Genomic DNA, 22,431 nt, shown 5'->3' with positions numbered 1-22,431 from the left:
TCATTTCTTTAAAGTGCCAGAAGTGCCCAAGAAGCCTGTGCCTGAGAAGAAGGTGCCGGTTCCTGTTCCTAAGAAAGTAGAGGCTCCACCTGCGAAAGGTACATCCCTTCATCATTTAAAGTACATGAGGAAAAAAACCTTACATTTATGTATATTTACATACAAATTCCCCCACAACATAACCTGTTTTAAAAAATTGCCTGTCTTGGGGCCGGCCCCGTGGCGTAGCGGTTAAGTGCATGCGGTTAAATGCATGCGCTCCGCTGCTGGCGGCCCAGGTTCAGATCCCAGGCGCGCACCGATGTACCACTTGTTGGGCCATGCTGTGGCGGCGTCCCATATGAAGTGGAGGAAGATGGGCATGGATGTTAGCCCAGGGCTAATCTTCCTCAGCAAAAGGGAGGATTGGCATGGATGTTAGCGCAGGGCTGATCTTCCTCACACACACACACACAAAAAATTGCCTGTCTTGATATAAATATAAAAGTCAGGTATTTCCTGATTCTTTTTCATATCTATTGCTCTAAGACATATAAAAGAACACATTCTTAAAGGTAAATAATATCTTTAAAGTGCCAGAAGTGCCCAAGAAGCTCATCCCAGAAGAAAAGAAACCAACACCTGTTCCGAAAAAAGTGGAACCTCCACCACCCAAAGGTACATTAATCTCTAACAGAAGCAGGGCAAACATGAAAACTAACTCATATTTTACAGCCTCACTAATTGTAATTAATGCTTGATGACACTTACCTTGACGACAATTGATGCTCTATGATCACAGAATATGGGCTTTTTATGTTGTCTCCTTGTTGTGAATACTGTACGTAAAAGTGATGCTTGTACTATTGAATAAATATCTTTAAAGTGCCGAAGAAACGTGAGCCAGTTCCGATTCCTGTAGCTCTACTTCGGGAAGAGGAAGTTCCATTTGAGGAAGAAATTGCTCCTGAAGAGGAAGTTCCACCTGAGGAAGAGGAAATTCTACCAGAGGAAGAGGAAGTTCCTCCTGAGGAAGAGGAAGTTCTACCTGAGGAAGAGGAAATTCTACCTGAGGAAGAAGAAGTTCCCCCTGAGGAAGAGGAAGTTCCTCCAGAGGAAGAGGAAGTTCCTCCTGAGGAGGAAGAATTTGTACCTGAAGAAGAAGAAGTTGTACCTGAAGAAGAAGAAGTTCTTCCAGAAATTAAACCTAAGGTGCCAGTACCTGCACGAGGTACAGCAGCTCTTCTTAGAGTCAGCAAAGCTTCTTTTGTGTTAAATTCAGCCTTTCCATCTTTTTGTTTATCTACAGTTTTATCTATAATGCTTTACTCTCTATGTTGTCTACCATCTAAATCTTAGAAAACATTCCAGACATGTGTGCTCTTATTATTGTGTGTCTGTCTGTTGTATATTATCTGAATGTCTTTTCAAATTTCATGACGTGAAATGTTATCACTTGTGGTCTTGTCTTGTTGTTATATATGCAATACTGTGTATGTGATTTTAAATGTCTTAAAATGAATGTTTTTAAGTGCCTGAAGTGCCCAAGAAACCTGTACCAGAGAAGAAAGTCCCTGTTCCCGCTCCTAAAAAAGTGGAACCTCCACCACCCAAAGGTACACCTCCCCAAAGTGAATACACATTCTTCCTCCGTAGCTTCACTAGAAAAATTATGGTGGAACTGGGTTTTAGGAAAAATTACATTTATAAAATAGACAGTCACCTTTTTACTTCTGAAATTGTTCAGGAACACTGATATCTACTTTTCATTGGATGCAAAGCAGTATTCAAGAACAAAGATGAAAGGAAATGTTTTCCCAAAACTGCCACGAAAGTTTTACCTGATTCCCTATTGTTTTATTAAACATCATAATTTTCATATAGATATTCTACAAAGCTAAATTATCTACAGAAAAAAAGATATCTGAAAAATATGATGAGTAAATCTTCCTAAATTGTATCCTTCAAACATTTATAAAGTGCCTTTATAACACCAGGATGAAAAAGAAAAAGGAAAGATTCAAGTGTACATCAAAACACTGAGTAATAGCTTATGTTTTTAGATACATACATATAAATGATAGCCCAGCAGGTTTTGGTTTTAGCCTTGACTTTGTACCTTGCTGTGTTATGGTGAGGAAGTCCTTTAACCAATCTGAGCCTGGAGTTCCTCTTCTATGAAATGAAGATACTAATATCAGTATCATAAATTTCCAGATTTAACATATTCAATTAGCTAATAGTACAGGAATAATGAATATATTTATGCCTGAAAGCTCCATATTATTTTCTGCAAAAGGTCATGACATCAGTATTTAAAATAAGCATAACCTCTCCACTAGGCTAAACAGTCATGTAATCAATGAAATGGTAAAGCTGATCCTTTATTGGATTTCAAGGATTCAGAAATATTTTACAGATAATCATTTAATAAATTCCTAGTGAAATCTAAATGGATGAAATCACAGCGTCTGTCCCTTTGATATTCAAATAGGTTGCTGATCCCTTGCTCTACAAAACCTAATTATATAACATTTGGGCTCCCAACTTGCCTTGCATTCCTATCTTGAGTTACTGTTGCATGTTGGTCTTTCTGTGTGTGGGCTTCTTATGTTTGCTCTTTTTTTGTCCCTCACAATCAATTCTTATCATGAAATGATGTCTTTAAAGTGCCTGAGGTTAAGAAGAAAGTACCAGAGAAGAAAGTCGTCATTCCCAAGAAAGAGGAGGCTCCTCCTGCCACAGGTACTGCTATTCCCAAGCAAATTAGACACTGCCATTTCCTCCCATCACCTGTAAACGTCAAAATGTCCTGTTTCATTGTTTGTTAACACAACTTATATTATTGCTGTATCCATTGTCTCTGTGTTTGTGAAACTGAAATTACAAAATAAAATAATATCTTTAAAGTGCCTGCGGTGCCTAAGAAACCTGAACCAGTAAAGAAGGTGCCTCCTCCTGGTCTTAAGAAAGCAGTGGCTCCTCCTGCCAAAGGTACATCATCCCAAAACAAGGATGTGTTCGCTGCACCGATGTTGAACTGTGATGCTACCCACACAGGATGTTCAACATAAACGTTTGCATTGTGTGGTCTGTCATTTACGGTCGTCATTTGTGATTCTGTTGCACCCATGTTTGTGCTATGTCAATTTTTCCACTTTGTGTTTGTGTATTTACATCTATGTATGCTATTTCTAAAAAACAAAAATACTAAACTCATATATCTTTAAAGAGCCAGAAGTAACTAAGAAACCAGTCCCTGCAGTACCCATTGCTCTTCCTAAAAAAGTAGAGGCTCCAGCAGTAAAAGGTAGACCAGCTGTTTAACGGACTCTTAATCTTAAACCACAAACCTCTTTCTTCTTGTCTCGTTAACTGAATTTGTGAAACGTCAATGTTTCATCTTGTGCATGTGCGTTCTGATATTTACTCTTACGTTGAAAAATGGGAAACTTGGTCTTTATATACTCTTCCTTGGTTCTTGCATTTTAAGTACCTAAAACGATCAATATCTTTTAAGTTCCTGAGGTACCTAAGAAAGTGGAAGAAAGACGAATTGTTCTCCCTGAAGAAGAGGAAGTTCCACCAGTTGAAGGTAGACGACTTTCTAAGAAAATAGTATTTTCAAAGTCATCATTGTCGTATCATTGTCTAATATTTGAAGGAGGTAAATGCACCTTTCTCTCCAGAAAATAAACATATTCAGACTCTAAAAGAAATGATTTGCCTAATAGAAATTGGGCAGGCAAACTGAAACCAAACCTTTCTTACATGCTTAGCCTGTTTTCTTGTTGTTTGTTTCATTTTAATGAGAATCTTTGAAGGGAAACTGTGTTTGCCATGGCAAATTGTTCATCACATGACTTGGTTGGTAGTTGTGGGATAAACTTGTCCAAGAGAAATTCCAGTTAAGCCTGAATAACTGGTACAGAAAATCTGACTTCTACCCCTAAGTGAATGTTTGACTTCAAACAAGCTCATCTCCATTAAAAATAATACTAATAATTTTAACTAAGTTCTCTCTGAGGTCCTTTCCAATTCTAAAATTCTGGGAAGAGCCTAACATATTTTGAAGACCCAGACGATTTTTTTTCAAGGACTAGTGAATTTTCACATGCATTTTGAAGGCTGATCAGACGATCTCATTTTTCAGATATATCACTTCAGTCTGATATTCAAAAGAATTATAAAAATAATTGACAAAATAATAATCTTTTTAAAGTGTTTGAGGAGCCTGAAGAGCCTATTCCAGAAGAAGAAGAGATCCCAGAAGAACTGCCTATCGTAGAGGAGGTTGAAGAGGAAGAGGTGGCGCCACCTAGAGGTACAGTTGCTTTTATGAGTTGAACCTTTAAAATACTTGGTCTTCCAAATCTTTCTCAGAATTTGTCTAAATCTAATATTCATCAATATACTTTTCTTACATCATATCAGTGATAAATTAAAGATTAATTATTACTGGCACCTGAAGCTTTGTGTCCTGTTTTTCCCCCCAGATTTCTCTACTGCATCTACAATACAGTTAAGAATCAGAGATTACTTTTATGTTATTGGCACTTTAATTTTTTATGGCCAGGCCCTATTGTAGTATTTTCTCTAGTTTTCAATCCTTAATTTTTGCTTCAATATTAAGGTGGGGGGAGAGTCTATTTTTGTGGTGTTCACTTTTTAGAATAATTCTTAGCCTATTATTCCTGAAGACTATGACAATCTTTTGCATAATTGAGATTATGTTTGCTTATAGGATTTCCAAGTAATATCTTTCTCACCTTTCGAGTCACTACTCCATATATTTAATATCCTTTTTAAATAGATCAATGTTTTGTGGTTTTTTTTGGTATATGGGTGTTATTCTGTTCATTGAGTGTCATTTTTCAAAATGTCCATAAAACATCTTTTAAGTGCCTGAAGTGGTCAAGAAAGCAGTACCTGAAGCACCTACTCCTGTTCCTAAAAAAGTGGAGGCACCACCAGCTAAAGGTATAGCAAATCCCAGTTAATAGTATCTTTAAAGTCCCATTAATTTTCTTCTTAAAAAACAAAAATGTCTTCTTTCATTGCTTTCTTAGAGTCATTTGAATAGCAAACGTATAAAATTGATTAAGGATCAGTAAGAATATAACTCATTCCATTTCTTTATCCTTTTTTGGAATGTTAATGGATGATTGTGTGCGTGTGTGTGTGTGTGTGTGCGTGTGTGTGTACGAGTTATTCTAGAAGTTCCTTATTTTAAATAGCCGAGAATTTTAATGTTAATAGTATATCTCTCTATACTTATATACGTAACAATGGGTCCCTCTTCCCCACATTCCATTCATAGATTTTTATTTCATTATGTATTAGGGTTTTCTCATATAATTATTATAATAATTATGTCTACTGTATTATTTTATAGGGGAAAAAATCCGTTCTAATGCTTGGATAATAACTATTTTAAAGAACCTCATGTCCCTTTGTAATATTTGGCCTAAGCATTCAAGGTTATTACAAACGTCTACTTCTCATTGCTTCCTAATTAGGTTATGCTTCAGTAGTGCTCTTAATAGATAAGATTATGCTGGCCCTCTCACCGCGGACATCCTCAGCAGATATAATAGTGCCTGTAGAACATGACGCCTCTGTCAAGGCTTAAGTACTCTATGATGGTAATCACTTCAAATAAGTCTTCATCAAATTAAAAATAGCAGTAGGCCCAATATTGGTAATCCTTTCTATGTAAAAAAAAATAGAACAGCACAGGTTCTTGGCAGACATATCTTCTTCTAAGTGTATGGTTAGCACAAATGAGTGATTTGGGAAAATATCTTTATTGCCTGTAATACTGGTGTCCACCAGTGCAGCGTGACTTCTTAGACTTTGATTATTGTAATGTTGATGCTATTTTTGATGTTTTCATTTCATGTTTACTATTGAATATTGTCAGCTAACTGAAATGCCTGATATCTTTAAAGTGCCAAAGAAGGTTCCTGAGGAAAAAGTACCTGTTCCTGTTCAGAAAAAGGAGGCACCTCCAGCCAAAGGTACATTTTCTCTTTTAAACCTGACTTTCCTTTTAATCTTTTTTCATTAAGACTTGTATGTTTTATGTCTCTTTGTCTTGATTGTTTTTGATGTCTTTTGTCTATGAAAGTTTGCCCTTGATGGTCCTAAATAGTAAAACTGTATTTTTTAAGTGCCCGAAGTACAAAAGAAAGTCCCAGAAAAGAAAGTCCCAGAAAAGAAAGTTCCAGAAAAGAAAGTCCCTGTGCCTAAAAAAGAAGCTGTTCCCCCAGCTAAAGGTATTTTTGAAAAAATCTTTGATTTTCATGTATGGTTGCATGAAAGCCTTTTTTTCAGTTGTTTTTATATTATATTTTAAATTTACATCTTTATTTCTTCTGTGTTTAAAAAAGATAAGTCTCTTAAAATAGATGCTCTTTCAGGGAGGACTGTCCTTGAAGAAAAAGTATCCGTTGCCTTCCACAAAGAGGAAGCAGTGAGAGTAAGGGCAGAATTTGAAGTAGTGGAAGCGCAGGTGGAAGCAGCCCTTGAAGAAGAAGAGCTCCACGAAGTGGAAGAATATTTTGAAGAAGAAGAGTTCCACGAAGTGGAAGAATTCACCAAAGTAGAAGAACGTAGATTTGAAGAAGTCCACGAAGTTGAACAAGTCCATAGGGTAATAGAAGTTTTAGAGGCTGAAGAAGTGGAAGTTTATGAAAAACCCAAAGCTCCACCTAAAGGTATAGGGCAATTCTGCAGCTATTACGAATTGTTATATCTTGCTCTAACTAATAAAAGTACATTTCACGCTCAGTTTGGAAAACTAGAAACCCACTTACTTCCCAAGGAAAATCATGAAATGCTTCAAGCATGAGTTTAAACTATTTGATACAAAGACTGATAGAGGGTAGAGATTAACCACACAGAGTATAATTTTAGCAGGCAAGATAGTAATATTTGGTATCTACTTATCTAAGGAGATCATTGCATGAATTTGTGGATTCTTTTTTTAATCCAAATAAGAACGTTACGTGATTGTTACAGGTACCAAATAACTGACCAGTCTTATCAGTTGAGTGCAAAAGAGCTCCTCAGTTCACTGAGGAATTTACTTGTTCAGGCAAAACAGCTATTGCTTTGTTAACATTTCAGCCAACTATTCACAAACTGATAATTACTTACCAAAGCTTCAACCGTTTTATAATTTCATTAGAGAAATAACATTAAGCAAGTAAATGAAGTGTTAGTAACAGCACCTGCATTCTAATACTATATTCTGAAGATAAACCGTAATACAAATAAATTCTCTGCAATCCCACTCCAGATCTTGCACAAGTTAATAATATGTGTGTAATATGATGGAATTTGTGTGTATGTTTGTGTGTGCTTAGTGTACATAGTAAATCTATAATATAGATGAAATTTAGCAAAATCAAGTCTTTTTTGGAAGTAGGTGTGCTATAAATTCAAAAAATGTAAATTGATACAGCATTTTATGAGCCCTCGACTAACTTTAGTAGTAGTGCTCCACAATACTTCAAGAGTTCTTTCTAAATCAAAACACTAATATCTTTGAAGGGCCTGAGATATCTGAGAAAATTGTCCCTCCAAAAAAACCACCCACTAAAGTTGTTCCTCGAAAAGAGCCACCGGCTAAAGGTATTTTACTGGTGAAAAATTACCTACCTAACTTTAAATACAGTAGCATCTTGGTTGCTTTACAAGTTTGCATTCTACTTTATGTTTTTCTTCTGTGTTTTGTGTTTTTGGAATTTCTAAAACAAACTAATATCTTTAAAATGTTTGAGAGTCCAGAGAAAGTTCTACCAAAAAAGAAACTCACTATTGTTATACCTGAAATACCCAAAGCAAATATCCCTACTAACCAAATAGTGAACCCAGGTTTCCTTCTTTGCTACTATTTGATTATATACTCACTAATGTGCTTATTGATAAATCCATGTTTTCCTATTAATTAGAAATTTTAATAAGTTAGTAAATATAAATACATAGTGACTATGTGTTTAACGTCCCTGCTGTATTCATTTTTGTAAATCTCTTGATTTTCACAATAGAAATAAAAAATATCTAATAAATAATATATACTCATATCTTTAAAGTCCCTGAAGCATTTAAGAATGTTATCACTGAAGAGAAAGTACCAATTATTCCACCAAAACAAGTAGAAATAGCACCAGCTGAAGGTGTCTTGTTAATTATTCTTATCAATTTCTTATGATTCTAACATGGGAAATTTCCCTGGATTTTTGTTGTTGTATTTGTTATCAAAATTCAACTCATTTTGATTACTGTAATGTCTGTATTTTATATCGTGGCTATGTTCTGTTCTGTGTTTACGTTTCTCTTATGCTCTGCTTGTTAAAAATCTTTACGAATGTTTAAAAGTAAGAGAAATTATTGCTACTATCTTTAAAGTGCCTGAAGTACCCAAGAAAATTGTGGTAGAAGAAAAAGTACGTGTTCCTGAAGAGCCCAAAGTTCCACCAGCTAAAGGTACCTGCCTTTACTGATTCACTACTAGTATAAAACTCCTTTTATTCACTTTATTTGTTTGTATTGATCCTCTTCTTAAGCAATTATTAAACAATGTTGACCTCGCAACTTCTTTTTTTAAAATAATTCATTTTGGAAGCTATTGTGTAATAGCTCTGGAAACAAATAAACATATTCCAAATGACAATAGAAAATGGTGCTATATCCAAAGAGCAAAGTGTTTCTAAGATGACAAGTCAAGGACTCATCGACAAGGCCCATCTAGAGAGAGCATTGACTGTGTGTTAAGTTGACTTATGATTTTGGAATTTTTGACAGTCTCCTTGTTAGATACCCCTTTGTGTCTTGATATTTTATACCCAATTATGAAATTCTTAAAAATAAAATAAACAAATATCTTTAAAGCACCTGAAGTACCCAAGAAAATTGTTCCAGAAGAAAAAGTTCGGGAAGCTGTTCCTAAAATACCTGAAGTTCCACCAGCTAAAGGTATACACTGACACTTATCATAACGTGAAGTAACTATGTTTTGTTATTCACAGTTTAAAGTGAATATATGTGACGTTAAATCCTTGTATTTTGTCTCTTTATATTCTTAATATCTTATATTTGTTATTTATAACTATTAATATACTAATATCTTTAAAGTTCCTGAGGTACCTAAGAAAAGTATTCAAGAAGAAAAATCAGCTATAGTTTTTTCTGAAGACATGACGACGTACAGTGAGTGTAGAAAAATTGGTGGTTCTTGTTGGTTTAATTTTTGTGTGTCTTGATACCTTTTAAAAGTAAATATACTAATATCTTGTAAAAGCCTGACATGCCAAAAATATTTGGCTAAAATGAAATAATTTGAATGGCTGTTTGCCTCAGACAAGGTATATTTCCTCACCAATTTAAAAAATAAATAGTTCTGTACTTATAACATTGCCTGATTTTAGAAAAGTCATTTGTCTTGTTGAATTTGTCATTGTCTTGTCTTGTTAACCTGTTCTGTGTACAGATGTCTTGTGCTTTGAAGCAATTTATTTTCTTAAACCATGAAGTAACTTACTTTAACTTCATAGTTATATTTTAATTGGATTTTGTAGAATCAAAATGCTCCACCATTATTATTTTTTACTCTTCACAACAGTCACTGGAAACATTTTGGCAATGCTCCTCAAATGACCATAGATTTACAAGGCCATTGGAACCTCAAAAGAATTCTCAAGCCATTTTTTTTTTTTGGCCTTCATGTGAAACTATGATTAAATAATCTGAGGAGTAAAATAATCTAAATAACAAAATATTCTGAATAGAATACTATTCAATAATCTGAATAGTAACAATACCAGTAGTCAAGATATTCTTCCATTTATTTTAATCTAAAAAATTCTCTGTTTAAACCCAATTTTTTGTCACCCTATAATACTAGGTTGAGATAAAAATATATGATGATGCCCTCCTTTGAATACTCTTTGTATACTTGAATTTGGTTGTTGTTTTCAGCCAGTCTTCCTTTCTCAAAGCTGGGGAAATCTTTATTTTCTTCATTTGCCTTATTTTCCAAATATTTAATCATTTTTCTTTTTCTTTTCTGCTTCCAATCCCTAAATGGTTCGATGTTCATATTAAACTATCAGACCATAAACTAAATGTGGTTTGAAAATATAGATAACTAGCTTCCTGGAAAAGGAAAGGGTTTACATGAATTTCCAGTAGGTCAAATAATAGGAGCGTTCTTGATGTGCAACTGAGCATCAGCTCTGTTCTTTATGAACAAATCCATAAAAACTAAGAGCAGTAGGACAGGCTTACCAGTAACTTTCTGTGGACAAAGCAGAAGAGTTATATAGTCCATGGCCAGTGAATTTCTCAATTTTATCGTCATGATCATAAAGAAATGCTGAAAGTCCTATATCATAAAACTGGGCATGAGACTTGTTCCTAGCCAGTGTGTTACTGTCACTAATTTGTGTCTAGGAACTACTGGTAATTTGAGGGATAAATGTGTATTGTGTATTATGTTTGTCTTAATACTATTCTTCATCCACCTTGAAATGCCCCTGATTGGGTAAATACTAATATCTTTAAAGTTTATGAAGTATCTGAAGAATCGGCCTCAGAAGAAGAAGTACTTGTGACTCATCTTCAAAAGACAAAAACCAAACTAGCAAAAGGTATAGAACACCAATGATCCAATCTGAAGAAAATTTACTTTTGACTCGTTTTAAAAGCTCAACACTTTCCTTCACCATTTATAAATATAACTATACTCATATCTTTTAAGTGCCTGAGCCACCCAAGAAAGTTGTTCCAGAGGACAAAATATATGTGACTATTCCTAAAAAGAGAGAAACACCAGCAGCTGAAGGTACATTTCAACAATATCAAACTTGGATGAATATCTTTAGCTTCCAGACTCAAAAATTGCATGCTATATAATTTACTGTTTTTACAACTTGTAAGTGTAAACCTACTAATATCTTTAAAGAGCCTGATACAACCAGAGAAGTTTTTCCAGAGGTGGAGTTACCTGAGGCTGTTACCAAAATTCCAGAGCATCCTCCAACTGAAGGTATAATTCTTGGTTACAAAAATCTAAATAAAAGAATCTTTCCTCTTCAGTCTGCAAAATATGTTTAGTGCTTTGTGTAGATTCTCAGAACCTCTAATGCTAAAATACTGATATCTTTAGAACACCTAATATACCCAAGACAAGGAACTATCTGTAACTTGCCCCCAAGAAGTCAAGTCCCACTCATACAATGTACAAAAATAAACTATTAGAACAAAAATAAAATTTGTAATTTAAAGTTACAATATCTGTTAATATACCTAACTTTCTTTGTAAGTCAGATCTTGATGTCTTTGCCTCTTCTCAATTAAAAAATACTAATATCTTTAAAGAGTTGGAAGTCTTCAAGGAAGGGGATCCAGAGAGACAAGCTCCTGTTGCTAGAAGAAGAAAAACACCACCACCAAAAGGTACAAGCCAGAAGAAAATCTACTTCTTATCTCATGATTGTAGTTGTACTTAACACATGTAAAAATACTAACATCTTTATAGCTCCAGATGCAACCAAAGAAGCCTTTCAGAGAAGTAGATCCCCCAAAGCAGCAGTTCAACTGGGTATATAAATGTCCCATGAGTCATTCAAGAGAAAAGAGAGGGTAAAAAACCTTTAACTTATACACACGGGGACGCTTGGGCTATAAAGTTTATGTCTGAGGCCTCCAGGGAACATATATATACATATAATGTGCAGATATGGCCCAGATAGATTCTTTAACAGGAAATAGCTATTACTGTTTCCCTAAAAAAAAAATCAGACTAGCCAGAAAAAAATCTACATCAGATCACTTGTAACATTTATATCCCTGAAACTAGATTGAATTGGCTCAACACACCCCATCTCCTTTAAAACAGAAATCAGTGCCGTCAAACGAGAGGTGCTTGGCTGTAGACTGAGTCAGTAATTCAACTCTCCATGAGGATGAAATTCCAGGACTGTCTGTTGGAATTGCTTTTCTAAATAAACTTAACTACTAAAAACAAGCATATAAATTTGAAATAACTGATCTCTCATAAGACTTAAATATCATAGAAATATTTTCAGAAAACTATGACTTAAATGAAATAAAATAGTAAGTTCACTATGGAGCTGTTCTATCTGTAATATCATCTCCACCTGAGAGCCTTCTAAAACCAAGGCAGTTAAAGGGGCCGGCCCAGTGGTGCAAGCGGTTAAGTGCGCGCGCTCCGCTGCGGCGGCCCAGGGTTCGCCGGTCCGGATCCCGGGATGCGCACCGTTGCACCGCTTGGCAAGCCATGCTGTGGCAGCGTCCCATATAAAGTAGAGAAAGATGGGCAGTTAAAACCAAAGTCAGTTAAAGTTCGAGTTCCGCCCTGAATACTTATTTGCTTCTCTCATTGTCTTTTAGTTTTAAAGAGTCCTACATTTTTCCATTTTGAATATTTTTAGATGAATCAAAAGATGAAAAAGTTTTAAAACATCCAGAATAACGACTTCACAATACCCATGATATTCTGTAATTTAAAGAATACCTAGCACTTTGACATTGTTTTCTCAGTCTGGAATCTTTTAGTTGTTTTCCTCTCTCCTATGCTTGAAAAACAATCGCCTTTTTAAAATACCTAAGGTGAGGGTACAAAATAAAGCCCATCCAGATAAGAAAGGAGCTGTTTAGTTCTCCTCAAACTAATAGCAAAAGTACATGATTAGTTATAAAAAACCAATTTTTTCACTTAAAAATTTTTCCGTGGTCTAATTTTCTATACATTTACCATTCCAAGAAGTAAAATTACTAATACCGATAGTGCCTGAGGTGACCAAAAAAACAGCTCCTAATAATCAAGTATTCATACTGTCCTGCAAGAATCAGATTCAGGGAGCAGGGAGGTCTCCCAGTCTGGGGCATTCCTGTAGGTAGAGTTATGACTAAAACTCTTCACTGCTCTTCATCGCTCTGAAGTACAATGCATTAATATCTTTAAAGTGCCTGAATCACCTCAAGAAGTTGTCCCTGTAAAGGAAACACCCATGGCTACTCCCCCCGAAATTGAAACACCTTCCATTCAAGGTATCATTCATTCTATCATTCCTTCCGTCATGTATTTCATAAATGCCTACTGTGTGCATGGTTCTAGGGATCTGGGGAATAATAAGCAAAGACAAATAAGATTTGATTCCTTTCCTCAAGACTTTATACCTTATCCAATTCTTGAAGGAAGCACCCTTGTAGCCATAAAAATCACTTTGGTTCAGTTAAAGTGATTAATGGCTCCACTAATCCTTTAACCTCTAATTGTAATACTAATATCTTCCAAGTACCAGAAACTATGAAAGAAGTTGCTCCTGAAATGAAAGTATATGAGGATGTTCCTAAAGAGCCAGAACCTCTGCCTATGAAAGGTATATGTCACCTCTGAACAGATACTGAAGAAAAAATTATCTGTCCTCTGCTCTTAAAATGATGATTTCTAATGTTCTTCATAACTCCTAAATGTAAATATACTAATATCTTTAAAGCACCTGAAGCTCCACGAGAAATTCCCTCTCAAAAGAAAATATTTGTGGCTGTTCCTATCAAAACAGAAAACCCTCCTAGTAAAAGCACTCAATCAACAAACGCTTAGTAGGGAGGGCCTACAGTAAGGAGGCTCACAGGAACTTGCTAGGTGCTGGAGAAGGGTGAGCACCTCTTCTCAAGGATCCTACTAACCCCGTTCGTCTTAGTTGATTGGTGGGGCAATGGGAGAATGGACAGAGAAGAGACTTCTAGAAAGCTACATTTGCTAACTTATTGTGGTTACTGTTTTCATTAATCATTTTAACTCTTACATGTGAAATACTAATATCTTTAAAGTGCCTGAAGCTCCTCAAGAAGCTGCTCCTGCAAAAAGAGTTCCTTCCAAAAAAAGAGAACCTCCATCAGTTAAAGGTACAAGTTACCATGCCCTCAAGTTCAAGAGGAAATAGCTCTTGCCGTCTTGAAAATATTTTACTCTTCCTAGTGATCTTCATAACACTAAATGTTGAAATACTAATTTCTTAAAGTGCCCGAAGCTCCCCGAGAAATTGTCCCTGAAAAGAAAACATACGTGGTTCCTCACCAAAAGCCTGAAGTCCTTCATGATGAAGGTATATCTTGCTGGAAGCTTAGAGATTTGGGAAAATGTCTTTTCCTGTATAAATGTATTTCCTGTTTGTACTGATTCTTGTAACTCCTAAATGTAAAAAATATTAATATCTTTAAAGTGCCTGAGGCCCCCAAAGAAGTTATCCTGGAAAAGAAAGTGCATGTTCCCCAAAAGCCTGAAGTTGTACCTGTCAAAGGTACATTTCTAACCATCCCTTTAAGGTGGGTTAGGGAGGGCAGTAGAAAGAACCACCTTGCTAGCTTTGAAAGTTCTTTTGTTGTGTAAATGTGATTCTTGTCTGTGTTGATCCTTGTGACTTAAATGTAAATTTACTAATATCTTCAAAGTGCTTGAAGCTCCCAAAGAGGTTGTCCCTGAAAAGAAAGTGTCTGTGCCACGCCCTAAAAAGCCACAAGTTCCACCTGCTACAGGTATTTGTCACGGATCTTAGGTTTAAGAAGAGAGAACTCATCTGCTCTTGAAAATAGTTTGTTCCGGTGGTCTTCATAACGCCTACATGTAATTTTACTAATATCTTTTAAGTGCCCAAGACTCCCAAGGAAGTTGTCCCTGAAAAGAAAGTGCCTGTGGCACCTCCTAAAAAGCCAGAAGTCCCACCAGTTACAGGTATTTGCCACTGACAGTAGGCTTAAAAAGATACAACTCTTCTGCTCTTGAAAATATTTTGTTCTAGTGGTCTCAAAACTCCTAAATGAAATTCTACTAATATCTTTCAAGTGCCCGAGGCTCCCAAGGAAGTTGTCCCTGAAAAGAAAGTGCATGTGCCGCCTCCTAAAAAGCCAGAAGTCCCACCTGTTACAGGTATTTGTCATGGACCTTAGGCTTAAAAAGACATAACTCTTCTACTCTTGAAAATATTTTGTTCTAGTGGTCTTCATAACTTCTAAATATAATTTTACTAATATCTTTTAAGTGCCCGAGGCTCCCAAGGAAGTTGTCCCTGAAAAGAAAGTGCATGTGCCACCTCCTAAAAAGCCAGAAGTCCCACCTGTTACAGGTATTTGTCATGGACCTTAGGCTTAAAAAGACATAACTCTTCTACTCTTGAAAATATTTTGTTCTAGTGGTCTTCATAACTTCTAAATATAATTTTACTAATATCTTTTAAGTGCCCGAGGCTCCCAAGGAAGTTGTCCCTGAAAAGAAAGTGCATGTGCCACCTCCTAAAAAGCCAGAAGTCCCACCTGTTACAGGTATTTGTCATGGACCTTAGGCTTAAAAAGACATAACTCTTCTACTCTTGAAAATATTTTGTTCTAGTGGTCTTCGTAACTTCTAAATTTAATTTTACTAATATCTTTTAAGTGCCCAAGGCTCCCAAGGAAGTTGTCCCTGAAAAGAAAGTGCATGTGCCGCCTCCTAAAAAGCCAGAAGTCCCACCTGTTACAGGTATTTGTCATGGACCTTAGGCTTAAAAAGACATAACTCTTCTACTCTTGAAAATATTTTGTTCTAGTGGTCTTCATAACTTCTAAATATAATTTTACTAATATCTTTTAAGTGCCCGAGGCTCCCAAGGAAGTTGTCCCTGAAAAGAAAGTGCATGTGCCACCTCCTAAAGAGCCAGAAGTCCCACCTGTTAAAGGTATTTGTCACTGATCTTAGGCTTAAGAAGACATAACTCTTCTCTTGAAAATATTTTGTCCTAATGGTATTCATAACTCCTAAATGTAATTTTACTAATATCTTTCAAGTGCCTGAGGCTCCCAAGGAAGTTGTCGCTGAGAAGAAAGTGCCTGCAGCGCCTCCTAAAAAGCCAGAAGTCCCACCAGTCAAAGGTAGTCACCCCCTTGTCACTGTGTTTGATACTGTTCATTTGTCTTTACTCTATCTAATCATGAAAATGCTAATGTCTTTAAAGTGCCCGAGGTGCCAAAGGTAGCTGTCCCAGAAAAGAAGGTGCCTGAAGCTATTCCTCCCAAACCAGAAAGTCCTCCCCCTGAAGGTAATGTCAAAGCTATACATGCCAAGGAGAAAAACACCTGCTATTTTATCTCGAATATTATATATATAAATCCAACTACATAAAGGTGATATAATTCTAAAGAAAAAAACAGTCAGCAGTTATGCAAAATATCTTGTTGCATGATTACATGGTATAGTCATCAATTATTTTCACCTTTTCTAAACACAAATTACCAATATCTTTGAAGTGCCCGAGGTGCTGCCGAAGGAAGTCGTCCCTGAAAAGAAAGTGCCCGTGGCTCCTCCTAAGAAGCCAGAAGCTCCACCTCCTAAAGGTATTTATCCTTCCATGTTGTTTGTCACCTGTTTCAGAGGGCTGGGAAAAGTGGTATAGAGGGTCCACCAGTCTCACAAAGTATATTGCTTGGGTAAATGTATCGTCGGTATTCCCCCTTTATCGTTTCTAACTAAAAGATACTAATATCTTCAAAGTTCCTGAAGCACCTCAAGAAGTTGTACCTGAAAAGAAAGTGTCTATGGCTGTGCCCAAAAAACCAGAAGCCCCACCTGCTAAAGGTATTTATTCCCACTGCTCTGTAGAGAAGAAAAAATATTGTCTTGTACTGTTCACAGTCATAATAATATGTGCCTTCACTATTCATAAGTTCTAAAAATACTAATATCTTTCAAGTGCCTGAAGCTGCTCAAGAAGTTGTCCCAAAAAAGATAATTCCCAAGCCTCCACCCAAAAAACCAGAAGCACCACCTGTCACAGGTACATGTTAGCCCTGACCTCCTTTTGCAGAAGAAATATTTCTTCCATTCTTGAGAATAATTTCAGTCCATTGCTCTTCATTAACCTAACTGTAAAACTACTAATATCTTTCAAGTGCCTGAGGCTCCCCAAGAAGTGGTCCCAGAAAAGAAGGTTCCCAAGGCACCACCCAAAAAACCAGAAGCCCCACCTGTCACAGGTACATGTTAGCCCCGACCCCATTCTGCAGAAGAACCCTCTCTTCTGCTATTGAAAACAGTTTTAGTCTGTTGCTCTGCCTTAACTTAAGTATTAAACTACTAATATCTTTCAAGTGCCTGAAGTTCCTCAAGAAATTGTTCCAGAAAAGAAGGTTCCCAAGGCACCACCCAAAAAACCAGAAGCCCTACCAGTTTCAGGTATTTTTCACCCCAGTCCTTATTATACAGAAGAAATACCTCTTCTTCTCTTGGAAATATTGTTAGTCCGTTGATCTCATCAACCTAAAACTACTAATATCTTTTAAGTGCCTGAAGTTCCTCAAGAAATTGTCCCTGAAAAGAAAGTACCAGTGGCACCTCCTAAAAAGCCTGAAGTCCCACCTGTTACAGGTACTTATCACTCACCTTAAACTTAAGAAGGTGACTCTTCCACTCTTGAAAATATTTTGTTCTAGCGGTCTCATAACTACTAACTGTAATTTTACTAATATCTTTTAAGTGCCTGAAGCTCCCAAAGAAGTTGTCCCTGAAAAGAAAGTACCTGTGCGACCTCCTAAAGAGCCAGAAGTCCCACCTGTTCAAGGTATTTGTCACTGGCTGTAGGCTTAAAAAGACATAACTCCTCTGCTCTTGAAAATATTTTGTTCCAGTGTTCTCACCACTACTAAATGTAATTTTACTAATATCTTTTAAGTGCCTGAGGCTCCCAAGGAAGTTGTCCCTGAAAAGAAAGTGCCTGTGGCACCTCCTAAAAAACCAGAAGTCCCACATGTTACAGGTATTCGTCATTGGTCTTAGGCTTAAAAAGACATAACTCTTCTGCTCTTGAAAAAATTTTGTTCTAGTGGTCTCATAACTCCTAAATGTAATTTTACTAATATCTTTTAAGTGCCTGAGGCTCCCCAAGAAGTGGTCCCAGAAAAGAAGCTTGCCAAGGCACCACCCAAAAAACCAGAAGCCCCACCTGTCACAGGTACATGTTAGCCCTGACCTCATTCTGCAAAAGAACTATCTCTTCTGCTATTAAAAACAGTTTAGTCCAGGGGCCAGTCCCGTGGTTTAGTGGTTAAGTGCACGTGCTCCGCTACTGGCAGCCCGGATTTGGATCCCGGGTGCGCACCGACGCACTGCTTCTCTGGCCATGCTGAGGCGGCGTCCCACATACAACAACTAGAAGGATGTGCAACTATGACATGCAACTATCTACTGGGGCTTTGGGGAAAAAAGGAGGAGGATTGGCAATAGATGTTAGCTCAGAGCCGGTCTTCCTCAGCAAAAAGAGGAGGGTTGGCATGGATGTTAGCTCAGGGCTGATCTTCCTCCCCCCCCCCCAAAAAAAAAAACAGTTTAGTCCATGCTCTTTATTAACTTAAGTGTAAAACTACTAATATCTTTTAAGTGCCTGAAGTTCCTCAAGAAATTGTCCCTGAAAAGAAAGTACCAGTGGCACCTCCTAAAAAGCCTGAAGTCCCACCTGTTACAGGTACTTATCACTCACCTTAAACTTAAGAAGGTGACTCTTCCACTCTTGAAAATATTTTGTTCTAGCAGTCTCATAACTACTAACCGTAATTTTACTAATATCTTTTAAGTGCCTGAAGCTCCCAAAGAAGTTGTCCCTGAAAAGAAAGTGTCTGTGCCACGCCCTAAAAAGCCAGAAGTTCCACCTGTTACAGGTACTTGTCACTTGCCTTAGACTTAAGAAGACATAACTCTTCTGTTCTTGAAAATATTTTGTTCTATTGGTCCGGTAACATGTAATTTTACTAATATCTTTTAAGTGCCTGAGGCTCCCAAGGAAGTTGTCCCTGAAAAGAAAGTGCCTGTGGCACCTCCTAAAGAGCCAGAAGTCCCACCTGTTACAGGTATTTGTCACTGATCTTAGGCTTAAAAAGACATAACTCTTCTGCTCTTGAAAGTATTTGGTTCTAGTGGTCTCATAACTCCTACATGTAATTTTACTAATATCTTTTAAGTACCTGAAGCTCCCAAAGAAGAAATTGTCCCTGAAAAGAAAGTGCCTGTGCCACCTCCTAAAGAGCCAGAAAGGCCACCTGTTAAAGGTATTTGTTACTGACCTTAGACTTAAGAAGAGATATCTCTTCTGCTCTTGAAAATATTTTGTTCCAGTGGTCTTCATAACTCCTAAATATAATTTGACTAATATCTTTTAAGTGCCCGAGGCTCCCAAGGAAGTTATCCCTGAAAAGAAAGTGCGTGTGCCACCTCCTAAAAAGCCGGAAGTCCCACCTGTTACAGGTATTCGTCATTGGTCTTTGGCTTAAAAAGACTTAAGTCTTCAGCTCTTGAAAATATTTCCTTCTAGTAGACTCATAATTCATAAATGTAATTTTACTAATATCTTTTAAGTGCCCGAGCCTCCTAAAGAAGTTGTCCCTGAAAAGAAAGTGCCTGTGCCACCTCCTGAAGAGCCAGAAAGGCCACCTGTTAAAGGTATTTGTTACTGACCTTAGACTTAAGAAGAGATATCTCTTCTGCTCTTGAAAATATTTTGTTCCAGTGGTCTTCATAACTCCTAAATATAATTTGACTAATATCTTTTAAGTGCCCGAGGCTCCCAAGGAAGTTATCCCTGAAAAGAAAGTGCGTGTGCCACCTCCTAAAAAGCCGGAAGTCCCACCTGTTACAGGTATTCGTCATTGGTCTTTGGCTTAAAAAGACTTAAGTCTTCAGCTCTTGAAAATATTTCCTTCTAGTAGACTCATAATTCATAAATGTAATTTTACTAATATCTTTTAAGTGCCTGAGCCTCCTAAAGAAGTTGTCCCTGAAAAGAAAGTGCCTGTGCCACCTCCTAAAGAGCCGGAAGTCCCACCTGTTAAAGGTATTTGTCACTGGTCTTAGGCTTAAAAAGACATAACTCTTCTACTCTTGAAAACATTTGTCCTAGTGGTCTCAAAACGACTAAATGTAATTTTGCTAATGTCTTTTAAGTGCCTGAAGCTCCCAAAGAAGAAGTTATCCCTGAAAAGAAAGTGCGTGTGCCACCTCCTAAAAAGCCAGAAGTCCCACCTGTTAAAGGTATTTGTTACTGATCTTGGGCTTAAGAAGACATAACTCTTCTGCTTTTGAAAATATTTTGTTCTAGTGGTCTCAAAACTCCTAAATGTAATTTTACTAATATCTTTCAAGTGCCTGAGGCTCCCAAGGAAGTTATCCCTGAAAAGAAAGTGCATGTTCCACCTCCTAAAAAGCCGGAAGTCCCACCTGTTACAGGTATTTGTTACTGATCTTGGGCTTAAGAAGACATAACTCTTCTGCTTTTGAAAATATTTTGTTCTAGTGGTCTCAAAACTCCTAAATGTAATTTGACTAATATCTTTCAAGTGCCTGAGGCTCCCAAGGAAGTTATCCCTGAAAAGAAAGTGCATGTGCCACCTCCTAAAAAGCCAGAAGTCCCACCTGTTAAAGGTATTTGTCACTGATCTTAGGTCAAAAAAGACATAACTCTTATACTCTTGAAAATATTTTGTTCTAGTGGTCTCATGATTCTAAATGTAATTTTACTAATATCTTTTAAGTGCCTGAAGCTCCCAAGGAAGTTGTCCCTGAGAAGAAAGTGCCTGCAGCACCTCCTAAAAAGCCAGAAGTCCCACCAGCCAAAGGTAGTCACCCCCTTGTCACTGTGTTAGATACTGTTCATTTGTCTTTACTCTATCTAATCATGAAAATGCTAATGTCTTTAAAGTGCCCGAGGTGCCAAAGGTAGCTGTCCCAGAAAAGAAGGTGCCTGAAGCTATTCCTCCCAAACCAGAAAGTCCTCCTCCTGAAGGTAATCATGAGAGTATCCAAACTAGCATTTTTAAAAATAAAAATTCTCTTCTCAGTGTTGTAAAAATCTTTTTGAAAAATATTTCCTATACTTCAGTCAATTCCAGCATTAAAATGAGCTTCTGTCTTTAAAGTGTATGAGGAGCCTGAGGAAATTGCCCCGGAAGAGCCTCCAGCTGAAGTTGAGGAAGAGCCCGAGCCTGCTCCTCCTCCCAAAGGTACTTGGCCAGCCGCTGGGTTGCCTTTGCCAATCTTTCACCCTTCTTGCCCTGAAAATTCTGGGCATTATGGGCTTTTGTCTTTTGTTTCTCTTATCTTCGCTGATTCTAAAACATAAATTCTAATGTCTTTAGTGACCGTGCCACCTAAGAAACCTGTCCCAGAAAAGAAACCACCTGCTGTTGTTGCCAAAAAACCCGAACCACCGCCGGCAAAAGGTATTTCTCACTGCCACTAACTCCTACAGAAAAATGTCTGTCTTTAAGTTGTTGTGTTCTACTGTTCTACGTAATGATTTCCTTATGTTGTTGAAACTCTGAGCTAAAAACTGCTAATACTTTTTAAAGTGCCCGAAGTGCCCAAGGAAGTTGTTCCTGAAAAGAAAGTGCCTCCAGTGGTTCCCAAAAAGCCGGAAGTCCCGCCTGCTAAAGGTACATGTAGCTGCCCACCATCTGATGGAGGTGGATAAGGCCTCCAGCTCTTAAAAAGTGTTTTGTTGTATGTAAATGTGATGAAAGTTTACTAGTAATTCTTCATAATGTTAAAATACTAATATCTTTTAAAGTGCCTGAAGTTCCAAAAGAAGGTCCAGAAAAGAAAGTAGCTGTTCCCAAAAAGCCAGAAGTCCCACCAGCTAAAGGTACATGTCACTAATGAGATTCTGCAGAAAAGCACTCACTCTTGGTCTCACAAGTCACTTATTATAGGAAACTCTTTTGTTTGTCACAACTACAAACCTGCTATTCTGGATGTTTAGGGTTTAAATGTTTTTAAATAACATCATTTATTTTTTTAAAAAACTGATACATTTATTATGAGCATTGGAAGAGTTTGCTAACGTGGTTTTGTTATTTTTAAGAGGCCACATTTTCCTCCCCACTTTGTGGATCCAAGAACAGATCACTGGCCTTATTGCGAATTTTGTTCTTGGATCTGTCCCTGAGTTATTTGAACTGGATGTGAACTAGATGTGGTATAAATGTCATGTACTTCTCAACTACCCAGAAGTAAAACTAACTAATATCTTTAAAGTGCCAGAGGTGCCAAAGGAACCTGTCTTGGAAGAGAAACCACCGGTTCCCGTTCCCGAGGAAGTGGAGCCTCCTCCTCCAGAAGGTACACGTAAGACCATTAATGAGGTTACCACTTGTGACTATTTCTAATTTAAGCCTTGGTTCTCTTCTTTTCTAACTCGGTATCTCTTGGTCATTTTCTATCCTTTAATTATTTCTCTTACGTCATCATTCTTAATTAGTGCCGATCTCAAAGCTATTTTGGGTTATCCATCAGCAGCATCTACATAGGACATCATCATAAGCTGTGTTAAACAAAGCTTCTCTAACGTACACAGAAAGTAGGACAGGAGAACAAATGACTATAAATGACATTATACACCAAAA

At 37.1% G+C, this 22,431-nt stretch overlaps 1 protein-coding gene across 1 annotated transcript in view; it reads left to right on the top strand.

Moving 5' to 3' along the window:
- TTN (titin) overlaps positions 1-22,431 on the top strand; it is a 271,163-nt gene that overhangs the window by 126,368 nt on the left and 122,364 nt on the right. Inside the window, exons 142-164 of the mRNA XM_058549338.1 lie at positions 15-98; positions 574-657; positions 866-1,210; positions 2,650-2,724; positions 3,500-3,574; positions 4,202-4,303; positions 4,882-4,959; positions 5,931-5,999; positions 6,174-6,257; positions 6,402-6,698; positions 7,537-7,617; positions 8,395-8,472; positions 14,858-14,941; positions 15,642-15,725; positions 16,002-16,085; positions 18,802-18,885; positions 19,782-19,865; positions 20,730-20,813; positions 20,947-21,030; positions 21,166-21,249; positions 21,379-21,462; positions 21,597-21,671; positions 22,064-22,147. Coding sequence (XP_058405321.1) covers positions 15-98; positions 574-657; positions 866-1,210; positions 2,650-2,724; positions 3,500-3,574; positions 4,202-4,303; positions 4,882-4,959; positions 5,931-5,999; positions 6,174-6,257; positions 6,402-6,698; positions 7,537-7,617; positions 8,395-8,472; positions 14,858-14,941; positions 15,642-15,725; positions 16,002-16,085; positions 18,802-18,885; positions 19,782-19,865; positions 20,730-20,813; positions 20,947-21,030; positions 21,166-21,249; positions 21,379-21,462; positions 21,597-21,671; positions 22,064-22,147 — 2,367 coding nt within the window. The remainder of the gene's footprint in view (positions 1-14; positions 99-573; positions 658-865; positions 1,211-2,649; positions 2,725-3,499; positions 3,575-4,201; positions 4,304-4,881; positions 4,960-5,930; positions 6,000-6,173; positions 6,258-6,401; positions 6,699-7,536; positions 7,618-8,394; positions 8,473-14,857; positions 14,942-15,641; positions 15,726-16,001; positions 16,086-18,801; positions 18,886-19,781; positions 19,866-20,729; positions 20,814-20,946; positions 21,031-21,165; positions 21,250-21,378; positions 21,463-21,596; positions 21,672-22,063; positions 22,148-22,431) is intronic.

This window comes from Diceros bicornis, chromosome 10 (genome assembly GCF_020826845.1).
Source record: "Diceros bicornis minor isolate mBicDic1 chromosome 10, mDicBic1.mat.cur, whole genome shotgun sequence".
NCBI classification, from domain to species: Eukaryota; Metazoa; Chordata; class Mammalia; order Perissodactyla; family Rhinocerotidae; genus Diceros; species Diceros bicornis.
The sequence above is the reverse complement of the archived record's forward strand: the minus strand, read 5'-3'. Positions and strand labels throughout refer to the sequence as shown.